The following is a 20,351-nucleotide window of genomic DNA, read 5'->3' on the forward strand; positions in this document are numbered from 1 at the left end:
CACCTCTGGTACCCTTCCCTTCCCCGGAGCCCTGCACTCCTCGGCAGCACCTCGCTCTCCAGGCATGCTCGAGGAGAAAGGTGTTTGAGGTAAAGATGAAACTGTTTCGTTTGCAGTGGAACAGCTGCTTTGTTTTGAACACAGCAAGTCTTCATTTTAGAGCCATTTTATGAAAGTAGGTGTTTGATTTAAAGGAGAAAAGAGGCATGCAGAAATCTAACTAATGCTGTTTCCATGTGCAAAACAAGGTTACTACCAAAGTGAAAATCCTTGTCTTCCTCCAGAGGAAAACACAGTAAAATTTAAATAGTACTCTAAAAATTGCCATAAACAAAGAAATCACAGTTTGTTTTTCTATTAAAAACACTTAAAGATTTTTTAAAAGAGCATATTAATTTAATAATTAACATGCACATCTTGAAAGAGGACAAAAAACCACAACTTTTTCTTGGTATTAAGATACAGGAGGTAAAAATTGGGACAAAACAACAGAACTACAGGTGGCCTGCACCTGGATGAATGGAAAATATTAGGTATAGCTGCTTTACTTCCTACAGTAGCTGCAATAAACAATGCTCAGCTGAATGAATTTAAAAGGAAAAGTCTCCCACTGTACGTCCCATAAAAAATCAGTGGACAATTAATCAATACAAAAAATACAGTTCTAGCCTGGATACTGAAGGTAATGCACGTTTCCTGAAGTCATCATAGCAATCCCTGAATCCTTGAACATTGCTGGAATTCAGTCTCCCTGCCCATCCAGTAGTGTGTGCAGATCCCTGAGGATGAAGTTTTAGAAATTTACTGTTCCAGATTTTCATTTTTGAAAGTGTCATCAGGCTTCAGCAGATTTAATATTTTAAGACAGATGGATACTCTCTCCTTTTGAATAGCCAATCTTGTGAATTCTGGAGTTCTGGAGAACTCTGGAACCAGAGGCAGAGCTCCAAGAAGGTGTTCAATGCGCTGGACTTGGTCCAGGGCTATTCCTGATAGGCGGTGAAGTTCCCCATGGTCTGGTAAGGTGAGATGAGTCACTGATATCAGATGTAAAAGGTGCTTACTAAGTTGTCTCACATGAGTCAGCTGCTCTGCCCAAAAATTCATTTCCCCTTTATCAAACAGGGAATCATCTTCTTCCTTAACAAAAAGAAAATGAACAGTGATTAGAAAAAGACTTGTGATTTGATAGCAATGAGGAAATCATAGAAGATATGAAAAAGGATATAGATAGAAATTATGACAACAGAGGCTGTCATAGAACAGCTCTTTATACTCAAAAAACAAGGTAAACATTCACATGCCTGTTTTTAAATGTTTGGGAAAACACATTAAAAAGATTCTTACTTTGCCAAAGAAATTTTACCTTCAAAGATCAGGCAGTTATGGCACAAATCTTGGGAAATAGTGGAAGTGAATAGTAGCCCTAATCCTTAACATGTGCTTGCCTTCCCCTATGAAACAGTATCGTATTTCACAAAGACCTCTGTAAGCAGTATGGCAATTTCCTATATCATGAAGCTTTTTGGATTAAATGAAAATTATATCAGTCAGTGAAACATCATAAATGCACACCTAAACTACAGGCTTAAGAAAAGATGCATGATGTATTTCACGGGTCATATTAATTGCCAACAAACTTCTCAAAGGTGTAGCTGCTCCTGCTCCTTCCGGTTTACCTTCCAGCATTATTTTAACCTTCGCAGTCTTTTCAAGACAAGAACAACACAGTGTACAGCAATAGCCTTTACAGAACCAGTGTGGGCAAGCTCATCTTTGCAGAAATAACCCTGAACTCAATGACTGATGCAAGCAAGGCTGTTTCATGTGTTGTGCAGAACCAGCCCCATGGATAACGGCATAAAGTTACCAAATACTGAAATGCCATCTCTGCGAAAGCCAGCATTGGTAGAACACTGGTCTTGAATGGCCAGATGTGCCTGGCACCCCCAACAGCAGTTCAAAATCAAGGGAAGCCATCATCTGCAATAATAGTAGATGTAATTACACATTACAGCCTCAAAATGTTTCAGTCAACAATGCCTTGTGAAGTAACTTTTGATTTATTTCAATGTTTGCTGATTGATCTCTTTAATTTTATGCTGGTATTACCAGGAAACAGACATAAAACTCTTTTCATGCTAAGTAATATCCATGTGAATTTTTTAAAAGACTGTAGATCAGTTACCACTGCAGTAGCAATTATCAGGTTTCATCAGATGAGACATTTTGTTCTATTCCTACCACAAGACTGCAGAACTATAGTGCTTCTAGCATGCTATAGCAACTGCTTGTTCAAATTACCAGGGCAGAAGTCTCCCCATCTCTTTGCAGGTTGCTGTCTCCCAAAAGCCACTCCAGCAGGACTGGGACACCGGCATGGATCTCCCCCCACCGCTGCAGCAGCTCACACACTATGCCAAAGGCTAAATCCAAGGCCATTGGAGCATTCACTATCCTAAAGGCAAACTCTGTTGAGAAAAAATATGTGTAAGAATATAAAGCAAGACCACAAATATTTTAAAATAAAATCAGCACAAAAATGGTTTCTTGAAAACAGATGCTGAACTTACACAAACACTTGCAGAAGGATAAATTATACTGCAAATAAATTAGATGGATGTTTACTTCTGTGCCCCTTGGGGCCTTCTCTCAATTCCAGAGTAATACATGAAGCAACTGAAAATGCTGATGCTTATTTTTTTTCTCCTGCCCATGTAGTGACATTTATTAATCTGGGTTTAAATATACAGATATGTCTGTTAGAAACATCTCCAGACAGCCCTGTCACTATTACATGGTGGCTATTTTTGCCAAACAACAGCTATGCCTTAGATCTCATGTAACGTTATCACTGGAACTCAAAACCTACAACACATGATATGTTTTTAAAGGGCTGGGATATAAAATGAGTAATTATTTGGTGTATAATCTCTTTATATATAATAAGATATACATATACACACACATGTAAGAGAGATCAGGCATGAAGACAGGCTTGGAAAAGATGTCTGAGAAGGGAAAGGCAGACACTCTTTATGACCCCATCACAGAGCTATATTTATACAGGTTTTGGCATCATGCCAGAGCTGTACACAAAACTATCATCCACACCATATTTCTTCCCTGAACTTCCTCACTGCTCTCATTTGGGGAGATGCTGATTTAACTCTCTGGGTCCTAGGGCTGCCTTTGATAGCAGAGTATATAACAATGCCACAAGTCCCATGTGTCCACAGGTAGGAGTTTCTCCACTTGTAACTTTAATGCAAATTTTTTCTTTTTAAAAGGGGTGCAGGAAGAGGACTGGAAGAAGAGAGCTAGTGGACAAGCCTCTTTAAAGTCTCTATTACTGTAAAAAGGATTTTGGCAAAATTAATCCATGTCCATAGTCACCAGCAAACTGAAAAATGTTCCTTGAATGGTCTAAGTAGTGGTACAGAAAGACATGCCACTCTTGAAGTCTTTGGGAGCAGACAACACAGCAGTCAGAATTATTTGATAAAAATCCATACAGATATGGAAGGCACACTTTACTTTTTGTGTGTGACTGTATTTAAGCATTTTTCCTGAATAAAACAACCATCCACATGGAAGAGGCACGGCCATGTAGCCAAGACTTCTCCCTCACAACCCACATTCAGAGCTGGAGCATGGACCCCTGTGCTGTAAGCCCTCCCGAGGCCTCAGGCCAGCTGCAGGTTTTCTGGGGTACGCTGGCACAGCAGAGAAACTCACATTAAAACACCAGGATTAGGCAAATACACATGCCAAGAAATAAGGAAACATCTAAGGGCATAACAGACCGACGGAAAGATGAGTACATGCACTTGACAGTCCAGGCAATGTACCGAGGACATTGGGGAGAACAAATTAGTATTTGAGATGATGAGATGATGAGGACAAAGGACCATAATAAGGAAGGGAGTGAAGGAGAAAGAACAGATGGTCCCTTCTTTATCTTGGAGTTAGATGAGGGTAAATGGAAATCTCCTTGAACAACTAACAGGAAGGCAGGCAGTCAATCTCTTTGTGACACTAATAATATTACATACAGAATTTGTCTCTGCTAGACAGTAAAATCAAATGTTTAAATCTGTTTTCTTCATGTCAGGAATTATCACATTATCAGGACACCCCTGAGCTTCTTCCATGAGGGAGTGTTTGAGAAGTGGTTAGTGCAACATTTCCATCCCTTTTTCTTTTTTAGGTATTGGGGTTTCAAGGTATTGGTTTTGCTGACATTCCTTTCCAGGAGTTTGTTGGATTTCTTTTTGTGGTGTGGGGTGTGTGTTTGCTTGTTTGTTTGTTTGTTTTTGTTTTAAAAAACCTCCTTGCTTTTTTGTTGCTGTGGCCCATTTGGTACCAGTCTAATACTCTGAATAATGGACACAATGGTTGTCTTCTTTGTTTTGGTTTGCTTAGGGTTAGGTAGGAAACAGTTTCATTCAAGTGCCATAGGGACCTCTGAAATACTGGAAATCTTCAGAGCTGAAAGAACAGAGATTAAAAGGGAGTGTGGTGTTCTGACCCTGAAATAAACATCCTGGTTATGAAAGCTTATAAAATGAATTATTTTAAACTCGGCTCTTTTGAATTCTGATGATATTTTTGAGTTTTATAATGATTCCTGAATGCCTACAATTATAATTATTTATATAAGGCCTCTTCCTTATGTCACTTTATTTGAATATTTAGAAAATTAGGTGATGCTGGGAGCTTAAAATCAAACATGGTACTTCCCATTGCTGCATTAGCTGTTACTTGGGAGGACCAATTATAGATAGCACTGCCAGTTCTGGGACCTTTTTACCATTTCATATCCTTAAGTATAAATACATACAGTGATGCTCTCTTTGTGAATGAGAACGCTGAACTGCTGAGAAATGCATCAAGAAATACATTGGGAGCTCTAATTGTGGTATTACGTGACGGTGCTGAAAACTACCAAGAGGTAGCAAAACAAGTAATGCTGAGGTTCTGCTTAGACTAAACTTGCTTGCTAGCACTTTCCCAACAGCATGACACAGAAGAAAAGGCAGTTTTGTGGTCACAGAATACAGCAGTCTTGTAGAGAATCCTACAAGTTGCAGCAAAGGAAATGGCAAGTCTTTTTTGTTGCTGGTTTTTTTTTTCCTTCAAACTAAAAAGAGAAAAAAATACAGGGAAAATATGCAAAGGATGTGTAGCACCCAGAAAAAACATGAAAATCCTGAACACACTGACCACCTTTCTGTGAACTGCAGATGCCATTTAACTGATCAACAAAACTTGTGTGTCAGTTCTGGTGTTGAGACCAGAGAAAAACAAAGCCACATCACTTTGATAACACTAAAACCTAGGGTTCCCAAACCTGGGTAAGAGCCTGCCTACCATGGAAGGGCTTTGTGTTAGAGAAGCTAGCACAGCAGCATCTTGGTACTTCAGGTGTTCACAGAGACTCAACAGCATACCAATGTCTGGCAGATGAAGCATTTTCACTTCCACCCACTCATTCCATCCCACTGCTGCAGAATGGCTCCATGATTTCTGAAATGCTCCCTCAGCTGCTGTTACTTACAGAACACCCTGATATTAACTGACTTTGATACCAGTACACACAAATTTGATGCTAGAATAGTTCAGGATTAGATTTGTGGACTGTCAATGCCACAAGGATAACGAAAAGATATAGCATATATCCAAAAGAAGTACAATAACTCTCCTAAGCTTGGAGTGCTGAAGTAATGCAAATGGGTAACAGCAAGCGAAGTTACATAGGTACCCATGATTTAATAGGTAAAAAACACTTTCACAGGGGAAAATGATGACTCCCAGTTCTAAAAGTGACTGCCAGGGATGCCGTAAGCACGCACAGGATCTTTGAAAACACCCACAAAAGATGTGTGTCTTTTCAAAAGAAATGTACGGTCTTCACTGTTTACAAGAAGTGCTCCTCATATCATCATCTGCCTGCAAAGGCAGGGCTGATTTTCAAGAAGCCACCTATTACACATGATGCTGTGTTCGTGACTCATGCTGTGACTTCAGAGAGCGCGCTGAGTAAGACGCAAATTCACCAGGGGCAAGAAGGGCAGGTGGCTCCCCTTTCACCACAGTTCTCCAGGCCCCTGATGCTCACCTGGGAGCCAGCTCACTCTGCTGATTACCTGGTAAATTAAGGCTCAGAGCAGCACAAAAGGCATTTGGCACGCAGTTCTGGCGTGTGGGCTCTTCTGCTTGGCTGGCAAGCTGAGCTGGTTACCCTGCAGTCAGGATTGGTGTAGCTGGGGGCTGGGGAAGGGAAGATCACAGGACAGCAGCAGAAAGGAAAGAAGCCAAAGGAAGAGCGAGACCTCCCCGTTCAGCAAGCTGTTAGCCCAGGTCATCATCCCAAATGTCCCCATCACAGCCTTGCAAACAAAATGCTGAGATTATTTAAATGACTGAGTGTTAACAGCCTTTCGTAATGTAACTATTTAAAGGAACTAATAAAAAAAATTTCAAATAGCCAGGGCTCCCAGCTGATTACTGCCAGAGGAACTAAACCTGCAAAAACCAAACCCGAAGATGTAGCTAGTGCTATAAACTGAAAATACAGCAGAGCTCCTTCCACAGCCCTTCTACAGACTATCAATTCTGTGTTAAAAATATGAGTTTTTAAATTCAAAAATGTGCATATGTTCCAACATGCAAAAACATCACAAGCAAGATAAGCATCATACTAAATAAGCCACTACAGGGGTTGAAATACCAAAAAAAATCTCTATGACTTAAAACAAGTAGTTACAAGCAGAATAGTTAATACTACTCATCGAAATGAAAAATAAAGATAAGAATCAAGGTACTACATACTTTTTTCATTTTGAGGAATTGAATTTTCATAAAGGGAAAAGGGTTAAGTACTGCAGTGTCTTAGTCTTTGTGAATCCGCCCACATAAAAATTAGACCTCCCACATACACATTCATATAGTCCAAAAGCTTTGATCATGCCAGATGTAAATATTTCTTCTAGTAGCCTATTAGGTGTCCTCCAACTATACAATTGTTCTCTGTTAAAGCCACAGTGACATTATGGGGAACCGAAAGGATGTATTAAGAGCCTATACACAGATTTTAAGGACAACCATGTTAAAATATAGGCAAAGGAGAAAAGCAGAACATATTCCTTGCCCAGCAAAGCATTTTCTAATTTTTATACTGCATATTGTTAACTGGAGTTCATTGTAGATCAAAAAGCAATGCAATTTTTGTAAACATATACTGTGTTCAGAACAAACAGAAAGAGAAGTGAATCTGCAAGGAAGCTTTGTGCAATAGCTCAGAGAGAAAATCTCATGAAGAACAGTGTACCAACAGTAGTGATGTTTTCAAGGAAAATATAGAGGGTAAGTTGTCCAACTGAAATTACAGAAAATATTTCAGGTAGACCATTACCATATGCACTGGTAAAATATTTTTTACTTTCTTGCACAAAGTTATAAATATTAACACATCACTATCAATATGGTACCTCATAACACCCTGGTAAAATGAGGTAGTAGTCTTACTTCAGAAACAAGCATGGACATTAAAAGCAACAAAGACCACTGAATGATTGCTTGGCAAAACGGGGGATTTATCTCACATTTTCTGATACATCACTGTAAAAGATGATGAGTATCAAGCAAGATATCAGGTTCTCATCCAAATGATGGCAGATTCAGCATTATGGTCACTAGTACTTGTAATATTAGATTTGCAAATGGAAAATTTCACCTAATCGCTAATCACTTCTTTGTTGTATAAAGATTGTCCTCCTTTTGGTGTTCAGTAATAATCAAGCTTGTTCTATTCTCAGCATATGAAATATAAGAGAGCTGAGTGAGGCAGTGCTGCAGATATATTTGTTACTTAAAATGCTGTGTTTATGTATGCCTAGACTTCATAAAATTTAAAAAGCCTTCAAATTTAAAAAAACAAAAAAATCCCATTGGCCCAACCCAAGAGTTAACAGAGCTGGTAAATAAAGGGAGGCTAGAAAATGCATTTCCTATGTTGAAATAGGTTCTACTCTGAGGTAGGCAGGAGTTGTGCAACGCCACAGCAAGACAATGTATAGGTGTCTTGCCACCGGCAAAACAGCAGGGCAGAATGAAAAAAAGTAAAAGGGTGCTCATCCCCACCCAGTCTCCACAATAATGTTAGAGTGCTATCACCCTTCTGGGCACTAGGATTAAAGGAAGACAACTGAGAAGCAAACCAAAAGAAAAAAAATCCAAAACCCAACCCAACCAACCAACAAAAGAAAGGAAATGCAGAAACGGTAACTATTGTATCTGGATGGTTGGCAGATGGCTCTTGCAATTGCACTGTGTCAGTTTAAGTTACAAACATCAAACTTTCCACTTTTTAAAATGACCGTTTATGTAAAAATCTAATATATAAGCAGATTCCTTTTCATAGCGTTTCATAAAATCAAAGGCAATTAGATCATTTCTATCCTCTCGAGAAATACCATTCCCTAGATGACGTACAACTGCTTCATGTGTTTTCCATTTCCCTGCCTGAGTCTGTTTTATAGCCATGCTTTTTCAGGATGGCTTTAAAAAGAGGCCCTTCCTGACATCATGCAACACTATGTCAAAACACAACACCATTACAAAACAAACTAATCAAAACTAATTTCTTAATAGTTGCAGTCTCTGAGTAGAGCAGCGGTGATGCTGCTCTCAGCTTTGACTTTGATTATAAGCAGATCTGAGTTAATAACATGTCTGATTAGCATGGAAACTTACAGCTCAGGACTGAACAGAAAATTAAAGTCCCTTCTTGAGTAAAAGAGCACACACATAGTCATCATCTTTTCAAGCCCTTTTTTGGAATGTGAACTGAACAGTATTTTTCAACTCAGTAACTACGTTATTTTTCCTTTTAAAATATATATGTATGTGTACATAAGATTTTCCCATGTGAGCCATGCTCATGTACACGAAGGGTTTTATTACAAAACAACCACAGAGGAAATGAACATTTGGACTTTACCTCTTACATTACCACTTTTGCAGAGCCTCCCCCCTTCCAAGCCATGTTCTAATTTAAACAGCAAAAAAGACAGTATACCCTGCCTATACCCACAGAGCTCATGCTTTTCCTTTTTATAAGGTAAAAATATTCAGCTAATTTTTAAAACACTGCCAATTAGAACAGATGGGTGTTTTAACTCAAATTATATTTTACTGGAAAAAAATGAAGGTAAATATGATTTCAAAACTAGTATCAATGACTAGAATTAAATGTATAACTGAAGAGTCTTGTTACTGGCATCCACCAAGCATACAGAAGTTTTTGCTTAGCACTGATAAAGGTTACTGAATGTGAATGAGGTGTATGTTACAGCTCTGCTATAGGAACACAGGAGACACACTTACTTCTGTATCATAGATGGAATTTTAGAGTGACATCTGGGCAGTGATGCTAAGAGGCTTATTATTTAAAGGATAAAGGAATAAGCAAGGAATGGGTAATGAGTACAAAAAAAACAACAAAAAATCCTTATCTCTGCAATACCTGCAAACCCATATAATTTGGGCAGAACAGACAACAAACAGCAAGCTATTTTAAAAGCAGTAATAGAAAGGCAAACTTTCCTTTATTGCTATGGAGCCACAGCCATGACCATCAGAGCCTGCATGAGGAACCTATCAAGATCTGTAAGCTGCTGTCCTGTTTACTCACTCACAATTAAAATGCTGATAAGAAAAAACACATTTAATAGATTATTCACATGAACACTCTGTTTAACATTGACCACTTCCAGACTCCAGCACTGAGCACATAAAATAATTTTTCATGTATTCTTTCTTAATTTTTCAAGCATGACCTTTACATAACAGTGCCACTGAGTAATTAATAGAGCTAAATGAAGCACTGTCAGTAAATAAGCAGTGGCCAGTCTTTGATGGATGAGCTGATTCTAATTCAGTCCATTCACTTTCAACTTTAATTAGTGGCATTGTATTCTAGAAAGCAAACAGTTCCTTCATCCATGTGATGATCTAACATTGTATAAGTGGGCTAACAATAACTTGTAAGTTGTTGACATAAATTTGGGAATACAAAGTAAAAAATCACAGTACTTACACATTTTCTATATAATATATAATATTATATTATATGCAAATATATATATATAATATATAATTTAAAAATTCTTTAAAATAAGTAATATGAAGTTCCCCCTGCCAGAGGCCACCGATTTTAACACGTTCCAGACACACCAGTAAATCTTGCTAGGACAATTACAAGCCTCAATGCAGAAGTTCTCTCTCCTTTAATTAAGCCAATTCATGTGAATTATTAAGTGTATCTTGGTGAATTTTTTGTGAGACACAGCAACAAGCATAAAAATGCTATTTATTTCTACATGAGTACTGACACAACAGTAAACTTTTCTGGTGCTATAACCCAAATGACATGAAAGCTTGACTCAGCTGATGACAACTGCTAAGGAAACTCTGCACTTTTGAATTACTGAAATTTAGAGTAATTTTAGATTATTGAAAAATGTTCTGATTTTCAAGGTCTCTTAGGTTACAACATGTTTTCATCTTGTTCTACGCTTTTTCTCAAATGTCAGTTTACATTGGTATTTCTCATTCTTCTTCCAGCAGTTCACTCTAAAGAGCGAACAAGGCAGAGCTGCAGATGCCTGCAAACTGTGGCTATTGAGCACATCTGAGTAGACACTTGCTAACTTACTGCAACACATCTGATTCAAGTGTATGTGTGACTTACTGAAAGAAGGTCTTTTTGAGCAGAATAACAAAAAAAAAAACAACAACTCGGAAACCTCCAAAACTCAGTCTTTGCATCACTTCTGATACCTCTCATAAAATGCTATGGAGGGGACACTGTTTTTAGGATGGTTTATATTTAACTTTTATCTTTGTTTCATACTGCTTGTTAAAAGAGGGTGACATTCAAAAAGAAGTGGCCATAAAATTGCTCTTACAGAATGTGCCATAAATCTTTTGTATAATAATTTATGTCAGAAATGTTCATAATACAGTCTCAGCTCCTTTACTGGCCAATTTTTAAACCCATTTCCTCACCATGTAAGAGAATACACTTAAAGAGCAAAACCCTACAGAAACCATTCACTATATGAATGCCATATAGTGATACGAATATGAATGATGGAAAAAAAAAAAAAGCCCAGGCACCCTTACATGAAAAGCTTCTAATACAGTCCAGATTGTCTAGTCTTATTTAGATGTCACCTAAGGGATGAAATGTGTGTAAGGAACAGCTCACATGATTTTTATCTTTTTGCTGCTGTATGGACGCAGATACACAGTGCTATTAAAATACAACTAAATTTGCAAACACTCTGTCATGTGAGAGGCTACCAGGACCACAAAACATTCATACTTCAGGTGCTAAGTACAAATGACCAAGTGAATTTTCTTGCACTTTCCTGTCAAGATTAAAACGCCTTCCAATGCCTAGTTGCAAATTGCTTTCAATGCAGTATAGTGGATCCACTGTAAGTTTTCTGACATTCCAACAAAAAAAGTCAGCCAGACTATTGAGCTGCAGTGGTACAGACAGGCAGGTGCTGTTTATCCCATTCAACAACTCAGTGACTACAGGTCACTTAGGGGCAGTGATCTGAGGAGAACTTAGGGGCAGTTCTCCTGCAGGTAGGTAACAGGTAAACAGCCACAAATCTCAATCCAGAATGGAAAATATCTATCTGCAAAATTTTTTTCAAGAGCATTTTCACTCCATGAGAGAACCACTGGCTCTCTTCAATGGGAAGATGATGCAACAGTGATTTCACTTAAGAGCAAATTGGTTTTGCCCTTTCTTTCAGAAATACTCTAAAATGAGATTATACACACATATTCCTCACTCTACTACCATAAGTTTTGATTCACATTAAAGACCTGCTGATCTTAACCACTCCATTGTGACTGAGGCATTTCTAGGATCGGGACTCTGTTTCTTCCCAACATGATGTTCACATTAAAGAAATCCTAAGGAGTGGTTCCTTTTCCTTCACACAGTTCTAGCCATCTAGGCAACTTCTGGATTTTGCACTTTCAGTGACCCAGGACACTTCTATTTACATGGGCAGGTCTACACCTCTTTGGAAGTCGCACGACTTGCTTGTATCTCTCTGCGTGAAATACCTTAAGGCTCTGGCATTTCCCTACAGCTGTGGTGTAAATATGTTAACAGTCAGCTCAAGATTTGCTAGGAAACTTCTAGCTGTCATCAGGGGACCCTCTAGCAGGCTCTAAGGGACTTAATGTATCTTAGGTATCAGTGGGGTGGCTCCCTGCAACTTCATCTGCATCTTCAGCAGACATGGCATTGCAGAGGCCTTGGCATGCTCAGGTGGATTAGTAAATTTTAACATGGTTTGTATGAATTACTTCAAGGCCTTGGTCCAAGTAAATTTACATAAGGAGCAGGAGCTGCTTAGTTTTGCATAAAGTATAAATATATACACAAACTCTTTGACTGATAAACAGTATTCAGTCAGTAACCAGAGTTCTTCAATAGAAAATCCAATATAGACACCAATATATTTGTCTAATACAGATTTTACATTTGTCTTTTCCATTTCCTTCAAAGTTCTTTGAGGAACTGGTTAATGCCTCTTCAAATGAGAAGGAACCAAGCGCTGAATGCTCTCCCCCATGTGCTGAATGGAAGTGCTCCCTGCACAAGACAAAAATTAAACACATTTGTGTCTCACATAGTAATGCAGACATTAACTATGCAACACCAGGGACTTCCCCATCACAGGGAAGAAATCTCTCTTTCTATTTTCTACACATTTAATACACAACTTTGAACCTTTCTTATCCAAAATATTCTAAATAGGCACAGAAGACAGAATGGCTAAGTAACCCGGGGCTCTCAGTCATTCATCGTGATATAGAATGCTTCATATATCACTTATAACGATGTGCATGGAAAGAAGGAATGGCACTAGCTATTCTGCAGGAAGAGGAGACAGTCATGAAGATTACAAAAACCTTGACTGGTTTTAGATGTGTAATCTGAGACATTATGACTTGTTTCACAGAGCAGTCAGCACCCCATAATGCTTTAATATTCAAAGCTGTGGCTTCAGCTGTGTGTGCTCTGAACTCCTGCAAATCATGCCTGCAAGGTACCCAGCTAAGCATTCAACAAGGTGACCTCCTTTCCAAACTCTGCTTGGGATGACTTGCTTACCTGCACAAAACAGCTCTCTGGGAGAGGCAGGGACAGAATGCAAAATCACAAGGGCAAAACTGAACAGCTTTGGCATGTCCCTTCTTGTGATCCTGGTCTTACTCTCTTTATCACATTCAACTTTCAGCTGAGGTAGTAGTGCTTTTTGAGGTGACAGTTTCCTACACTGTATGTTCCTGATTCACCACCAGAGCAAATCTGCATTGTCTACTGAACTATAAAAGAACTTCTATTAAAAAACCCAGCAGTGAAGTGATAGTGCAACTTATCCTTGCTTCTTCACACATGCAGCATTACAAGGTTGAATTAACCTTGAATTTCCTAACATCTGGATACCTGACCTTGTAATATTCTGAATATTCTTGGCAGGGGGAAAGGCTGGAGGAGGAAGATGGCAACATATATGTATAATTTGCCAAGGTCCAATAGAAAAAGAAATTCACCATTTCAAGCATCTAAACACAGTCTGGACTAGAGCTACCTACAGCCATGGCTGCACAATCCCAAGGCAGTGTTCCTGGCACCAGGCATCCTCAGTACCCCTGCTCAGAATGCAGGTTAGCATTTCAGGAGCAGAGAAATTTATGCTGCTTTGTGAACACAAAAATTTTCTGAGGTTTTAGCTTTTAGCTCCTTTCAATCTCTATTGATGGTGTGTATAAAAATACATATATATGAAAAGTATTGCATTTCATAGTTCTATTTCTCATTCAAATTTGCACAAATTTTACCAAAAATATCTTGCGTATCCAAAGCATACATGTGTAACAGCATTCAAAGAAAAGGCCTTCAATCTTTCTCACAGCCTGCATAAATATAGTATTTCCTTCTAGTTACATGTGTAGAATCATGTCTAAAGTAAGAAACCCCTAATCATTAAAGTTTACAAAAAATAGTCACAGTATAGAAAAATCTTAGTACCAGCTAGTAAGGATTAACAAAAGTAGTTGAAAAGCAGGATTTTATAATTAGGAGTGTTAGGCAACCCTAATAACAACAGCCAATAAACTCTCCTTATAAAAATATTCAGTTCACACAATTAAATTTACAAAGCAAATTACAGTGAGACAAATGAGACAGAAAAGCAGAAGGCTGTAAGTTTACAGAGGTCAATTCAAGATCTGTTGAAAAGGTGAAAGAAGCACAGGGAATGAAACGTGAGGGCAGGTAAAGAGGAAGGGTGCACTCAGTGCACAGAAAAGAATAACAGCTCTAGTATATTTCCTTCAATCAGACTGCAATCCGAAAGAATAAACAACATCAAAAGGGATTTGTCCCATTTTTAAACAAAGTAAGGAAATCAGGAGGCATACTTCTGTGTAGGTGTTTCCCACCACAACCTGTGAGCCAGTTTCAATCCAGTTTGACAAAAAAAATCTGGGAATCTGAAACATTAAATCTTGTTTCTATGAAATAGCCAGCTGGGTAAAAAAAAAGAGACCCTACTACTGCCATGTCTATTGAAAGGATGAAACTTGAGTCATCAGACATGAGAAAATCCATTTACCTGCAAAACAAATCCATGAAAAAACCCCACCAAACCTAAGCTTCCTTGACTTCACTGCTCAAGGAACTTTTTACCTTTTTTTACTTACTAATGCCATTTGAAGTTACAGTCCACACTGTGACTGTAATATGTGTCTTTAACATAAAGATTCCTTCTGTCTTTAACATGTTATTTCTCCATCTGTATATTTCAAATGAGTTTCCTTCAGGAAAGGCCATGTTCTACTTCACCTTGCCATGGATGGCACTAGGTGAGCCTGAATCACACATTGTGAGAATAAAGTAAAAGCCCTAATTTGGAGAATTTACCTCTACCCTGTGACAGCCCTTCATAGTGGCACACAGATGATCACGGTAAAAACCAAAGCCCATTGCAAAAAAAAGGCAGCTAACAAGCAAAGGCTGCCTGTATTGCCTCTACTCCTATGGATTTGAAATGAAACCACTGCTGAATTCTGCAGACCAGCCTAAGATAATTCAGTTTGTGTATATCTAAGTACTGCTTCACCCTGCAATCATTTTATCCCTAGACTCTTCCTACACCCACTGTGTTTGAACTCCAAGGTCTGTGCTGACCTTGCTTTAGGGGAGCATGAGGTCACTGATTCCACAGTATCAAATAATCTGCATTTTGCTACATAAAGACTATTGCCCACCTCAGTATGTTCTTGCCTAATTAAACTGATCTACCCAACACATGCTGCTTTCACAGAATCCTCATGGTTGGAAGGGACCTCTGGAGATCATGTAGTCCAACCCCCAAGGAGTTTGCTTTAGGGGATGGAAATCAATATTGCGAATATCTTTTCTAAAAGGCCCTTCATTAACAGTTTATGTGATCCTATTGCTATTAAGCTTCAGAGAACGTGGCAAATGCCTGTTTTCCTGATGTTTCTCAGAGGTGGTAGTGATGGAATATGGTATGTTACTATTCTCTGTTGCAAAATGGCAATGGACTGCAATATTTATATTTGAGGAATTTAAGTTAAAAAACAGATATTCTGGAAATTCGGGTTTTAATTGTGCTTCTTAATGCATGTACGTAAGACAGCGAGCTTTCAGTAAGTATGAGAAAATACAAAAAATTTAAAAGATCTTTCTTCAGCTGTTTATAGCAAAGGTAGGTTAAACAGAGCCCCTAAGTGTAACAATCTACAATCTTGAAGGTCTACCATTACAATATATGGATTCTGGAATTAGGGAAGGATAGTTTTGTTTCAGTAGGAACTTCTACGCACTGCAAATAGAAGTCTGAAAGTGTAACTGCGGTCTTCAGCACAAACATGAAATCAGCCTCTGTGTGTCTGCCCATGAGGGAAAGTAAAAGGGTAATTAACACAGTACATGAAAAAATGAATGGGTTTTATTAGTTCTGGTAACAAGATATTGTAAGTCTAAGCTTCACTGTGATCAAGCCAAGTGTATAAGTTAATCAAGACCTTCACTGAAGTATTTCTGTTAACACTTTCATCTTACCAGTGGGAATTATTTATAAAACTGTTTTCCACTGGCAGCATGACAAGGTGATCATTAACACAGCACAGACCATGTGAAGGAACAAAATTAAAAACATGCGAAAGTGGCATTACACTGGTACTGTAAGCAGCTGCCATAAATAATTCTGCTCCTCAAGGTGATTTCAATGGTCTTGTTCTAAATCTAATAAATCAAAAGCCTTTTATAAAAAGTCTAGTTCTCAAAACTTCTAGGTTTCCCAAGGATGTTTAACTTTACTTTCTCAAGCATGAGAAATCAATTTGTTCAACCAAGCCAGTTCCGAGTTCTTCTTGGAAGTGCTCATTTGGAACTGATTATGGAAAACAAAAAAAAGAGACATTGAGTTTTACACACCTCAGGTTTCGAAGTAAGAACCCATTGTGTCCCACAACTGCTTCCTCCCCACCTGCCCTCCACCAAGACACCAGGAATTAAAGTAACCAAATCAGTGGGAAGACTGTGGCACAGGAAATCAGTAATATAATAAAACCAACTTTCATTCTAAGGTGCCGCTTTGACTCTGTCCCAGGTAGGAATTATCTTGGTCATTAAAAATTTTTAGTGCTGACTTATGTGGAAACAAGGTGGTGGTTTAGGTTAGTTTGCAAATGTATTTATACCCTCTACCTCACTCCCACCCACAAACACACAAATGAAATTCTGTGTGCAAAAATCTGCTTGCAGGAGTGGATCATCTCCTTCCTCGTTCTTGGTGGAATACCTCTGGGATGTGATGGGCATTCCAGCTCAGCCTTTATAAAGAACTCCACGTGTAGATGGATGTGCCTGCCCAGGGCTCTCCCAGGTCCTTCCCTTCACAAATTCTAGCACGCAGTACTCGACTGCACTGTGTGAGAAGTTAATAGGCAGGACAGGAAAAGTATCAGAGATGCTGGTCCATATCCATTTGGACTCCTGCATCTTAAGCAATCTGAGGAGGAGTGGGGAGGTCACAGGCTATGGATAACCAAAGCCTTTTAGTGCACAGTCCCAGTTAGAACAGCACCCCATTTGTTCCAGCTTTCACCTGTGCCAGCTAACAAAGGATCAAAAAACCACCACCAACTTCCATATCCCAGTTTCTAACTATGTCGAACCTCTAGCTGGATGTTCTGAGAAAGTGAGCTCCATTTAAAATGAAATAATTTTCTTTTAATTTCATTCCCTTAATTTCCCCTTAATTCCTCCTGTAGTCTTCTTTCCCTTATTCCCCCTTCTCAATTCCTAACAAATGAACAATTCTTCTTGAAGTAATAAGATATTTTTCTATTGTTGCTTGGCTATTTTTCAATATAATCTAGCTTTAAAAATTACTTTTTAGTAGTACCTGTCCCCTATATCAAATTACTCAGGTAGCTATTGTTTTTTCAAAAAGAAATGGCTTGGGACATCTTTATCCTTTCACAGTACCAGTGAAACAGAAGAAGCAGTATTAATAAAAGAACTGCAGCAACTGGTCAGCAAAATAACACAATCTGTGCCCAGACTTTATTTTTACAGATAAAGGACAAGCTACAACCTTGTCAGTGCAAGTTTCATTTCAGTATTTTTAACAAAATCGGGAGTCAATTTATTCAAATAAAACATTTGAACCTTGGTGTAACGAGAGCTGAATACAGTAGCAAAATGCCATAAAGACTACAGGCCAGATGTTGCAAATTTCATGTATCACAGAACTTCAATTACATCTCTAAATAAATCTGTAAAAATTATATTTCACAACTCTAGATATGATTTAAGAGCCTAACATTTTTCTTGATTATTAGCATGCCTACAATTAGCAATGTAGAATGCCAGCTACAAAAAGGAAACAAGAAACTAAAACAGCAAACCCCCACAACTCTTCCTGGCCTTGCTGTAAAAACTAGCCAGTGTAGGATGAATAGCACAATTTATTTTCCCCTGGCCCTTCCTGAAAATCTGTCACACTCTTGTGGAGCAGGGTACATTTGCTCCAAAGCACTGAGTCTTCTGCACTTCCAGCTTGTTTAAAAAAGGCACAAAATAGCTCTATTCAGAAGAATATGATCAGTTCTTCAGCTTTTGTTTACTTCTGCAGAGGCTGATTTTGCACAGTTTACTGGCCTCATTTGCAAAATTACTTTTTCAATGAAGATAATTAAGACTGATGGTTACTTTAGGAGTAAAAATCAAAGCAATTTTTTAAAAACTAAAATACCATTGATCTCTCTCAGAAATAAAGTGAAATGCTTTCAAAGCAGAAGATGACAACGATGGTGCTATTTTGCTTATATCAAAAGGGCATGCACATTTTAAGCTAACAGGAACAACATTTTTTCACTTTTATCAGAAAACCTGACCTCATAAGCTCAGGAAGTTTCATAAAAAACTGCAGGAGTGCGTGTATTCACTTTGGCTTCAAGTCAATCCGTCTTCATTAATATTTTACTCACACACACAGACTCACAAGTTTAGGAGGTCAGCTGTGGATAACAAACAGCTTTACTCTACACTGGCATCAGAAAGAGAAAAAAAAAAAAAGGCAGTCAGCTAATTCAGTGATGAGTCCCTGAGCCCAAATGTTACCACCAAAGAATTTTCTGAATAAAAATATTTAAGCCATATTTTCAGCCAACTCTTCCTCTGTATCTAAGGAAAATACTTTAACATTCCTCAGGAGTCACCATTAAACCAGGAAACAATCTTACTACAAACGCAACTTTAAGACCTAATTACTTTCCAATCAGATTTTCCAAACATTTTCATAACAATATGAGATATTTTAAGGATGCAAAGAGTAGAATGTCACACATTACAGAAATACTATTACAAAGACACAAAATTTACCCATTAGCATAAAAATGTGATGCAACCAGGCTACAGGTCCAATCTGCTCCTGTAACAATCCTGAATTTATTTTAGCAGAAAGACCAGATGAATTCATTTACACTCCTAGACCTCAATTCTTTCATCCTTGCAACTGACCTGTAATTGTTACCTTCTTAGAATTACTACAGGAGATGTAAAAAACCCCAAATTACAGCTTCTAGCCACAGTAAGTGTTTCATAATCTCTACCACGTGTCATCTTGCTCTCTGGAAGAAACTTCTCAAATGTGAGGTCATCATAGTCATCACGTAGTCACCAAATAGCACAGGTATTTGCCACTTACTTAGTCTGCCAAGATTTAAATGATCATTATTCCACATTTGTCTCTCCACATAAATCCTTCTCCATGCAGGTGCATGGGAAGCATTGACCATTAAAAGCTTGGAAAGGATAAAATGATGCAGCCAGAGTCAGGGTCCCTCAAGCAGAAGGTTCAACGCTGAACATTTTAAGGTGAATGTTGTCCTTTTTTCTGTTTGAAGCCTATCTAATTATGATCCTACAATTACAAACAGCTTAAGGATATCTGTCAGTGATGTTCCCTTCCATGGTTTACACTACTCTTCAGTAACATGTGGTGTACTTCACCCTGCAGAGTGTTCTGGTCACTCCAGGCAGCACCCACTCTCTCCTTTGCCAGGGCCCACGTCAGAGCATTCCCAGAATACACACACAGCTGTGTGACCTTCCCCCTGTCCTCAACAGGCCTTATCTAAGGGAACTGAAGAGATGTCATCACCTTACAGTGTCTCAATACAAAGTCCTACACTGTGTTTGAACAGAACACTGCAAACTGCTGCCACTGCTTTACACCTCTTCACTGAGGCCTCCAGACTTATTGCTTGTAACAGGATATCACAGAGATTGTGATCCCACTGATGTGGGATCACACACAATCTTTTGAAAATAAACTTAGATTTGTGGCAAATCATCCTGCAACAGGAACAGCTCTGCCTTCCTGTCATTTTTTTCTGCTTTTGACTGTGTTGCATCTTTTTCATATTCTCTTCTGCCTGGATGGGTCTGTCTATGTCTATTCTGCCTTCTATTGCTTAAAGGCCATTTGGATAAATGCCTCCCATTTAAATCCTAACATTCAGCTCAAAAGGCTCCTCTTTCATAGCAGGCTTAGAAATTCTGTTTAGTGAGCTGCACATCTAGTTACCAGAATGCAGTTATCAAGAATACTCACAAAGCGGAAGAAATCCTTGAGCTGATTCCAGAAAAAAATTTCATTAACCTTCTTTCCAATTGCTCCCAGTACAGGGAACATAAGCATATTTTG

General features: G+C 38.5%; 1 protein-coding gene across 7 annotated transcripts in view; it reads right to left on the reverse strand.

The window, feature by feature from the left end:
- Positions 1-374: 374 nt before the first annotated feature.
- THADA (THADA armadillo repeat containing) overlaps positions 375-20,351 on the reverse strand; it is a 150,303-nt gene continuing 130,326 nt past the window's right edge. For 6 of the 7 annotated variants that reach the window (XM_063390782.1, XM_063390779.1, XM_063390780.1 and 3 more), the window contains 2 exons: positions 2,305-2,471; positions 375-1,140 (listed from right to left, as the gene is read on the reverse strand). In XM_063390782.1, coding sequence (XP_063246852.1) covers positions 802-1,140; positions 2,305-2,471 — 506 coding nt within the window. In that variant the 3' untranslated portion in view covers positions 375-801. Of the gene's footprint in view, positions 1,141-1,870; positions 1,984-2,304; positions 2,472-20,351 lie in introns of all 7 variants that reach the window. The other variant, XM_063390781.1, reaches the window with a different exon arrangement.

This window comes from Prinia subflava, chromosome 2 (genome assembly GCF_021018805.1).
Source record: "Prinia subflava isolate CZ2003 ecotype Zambia chromosome 2, Cam_Psub_1.2, whole genome shotgun sequence".
In the NCBI taxonomy this organism is placed as follows: Eukaryota; Metazoa; Chordata; class Aves; order Passeriformes; family Cisticolidae; genus Prinia; species Prinia subflava.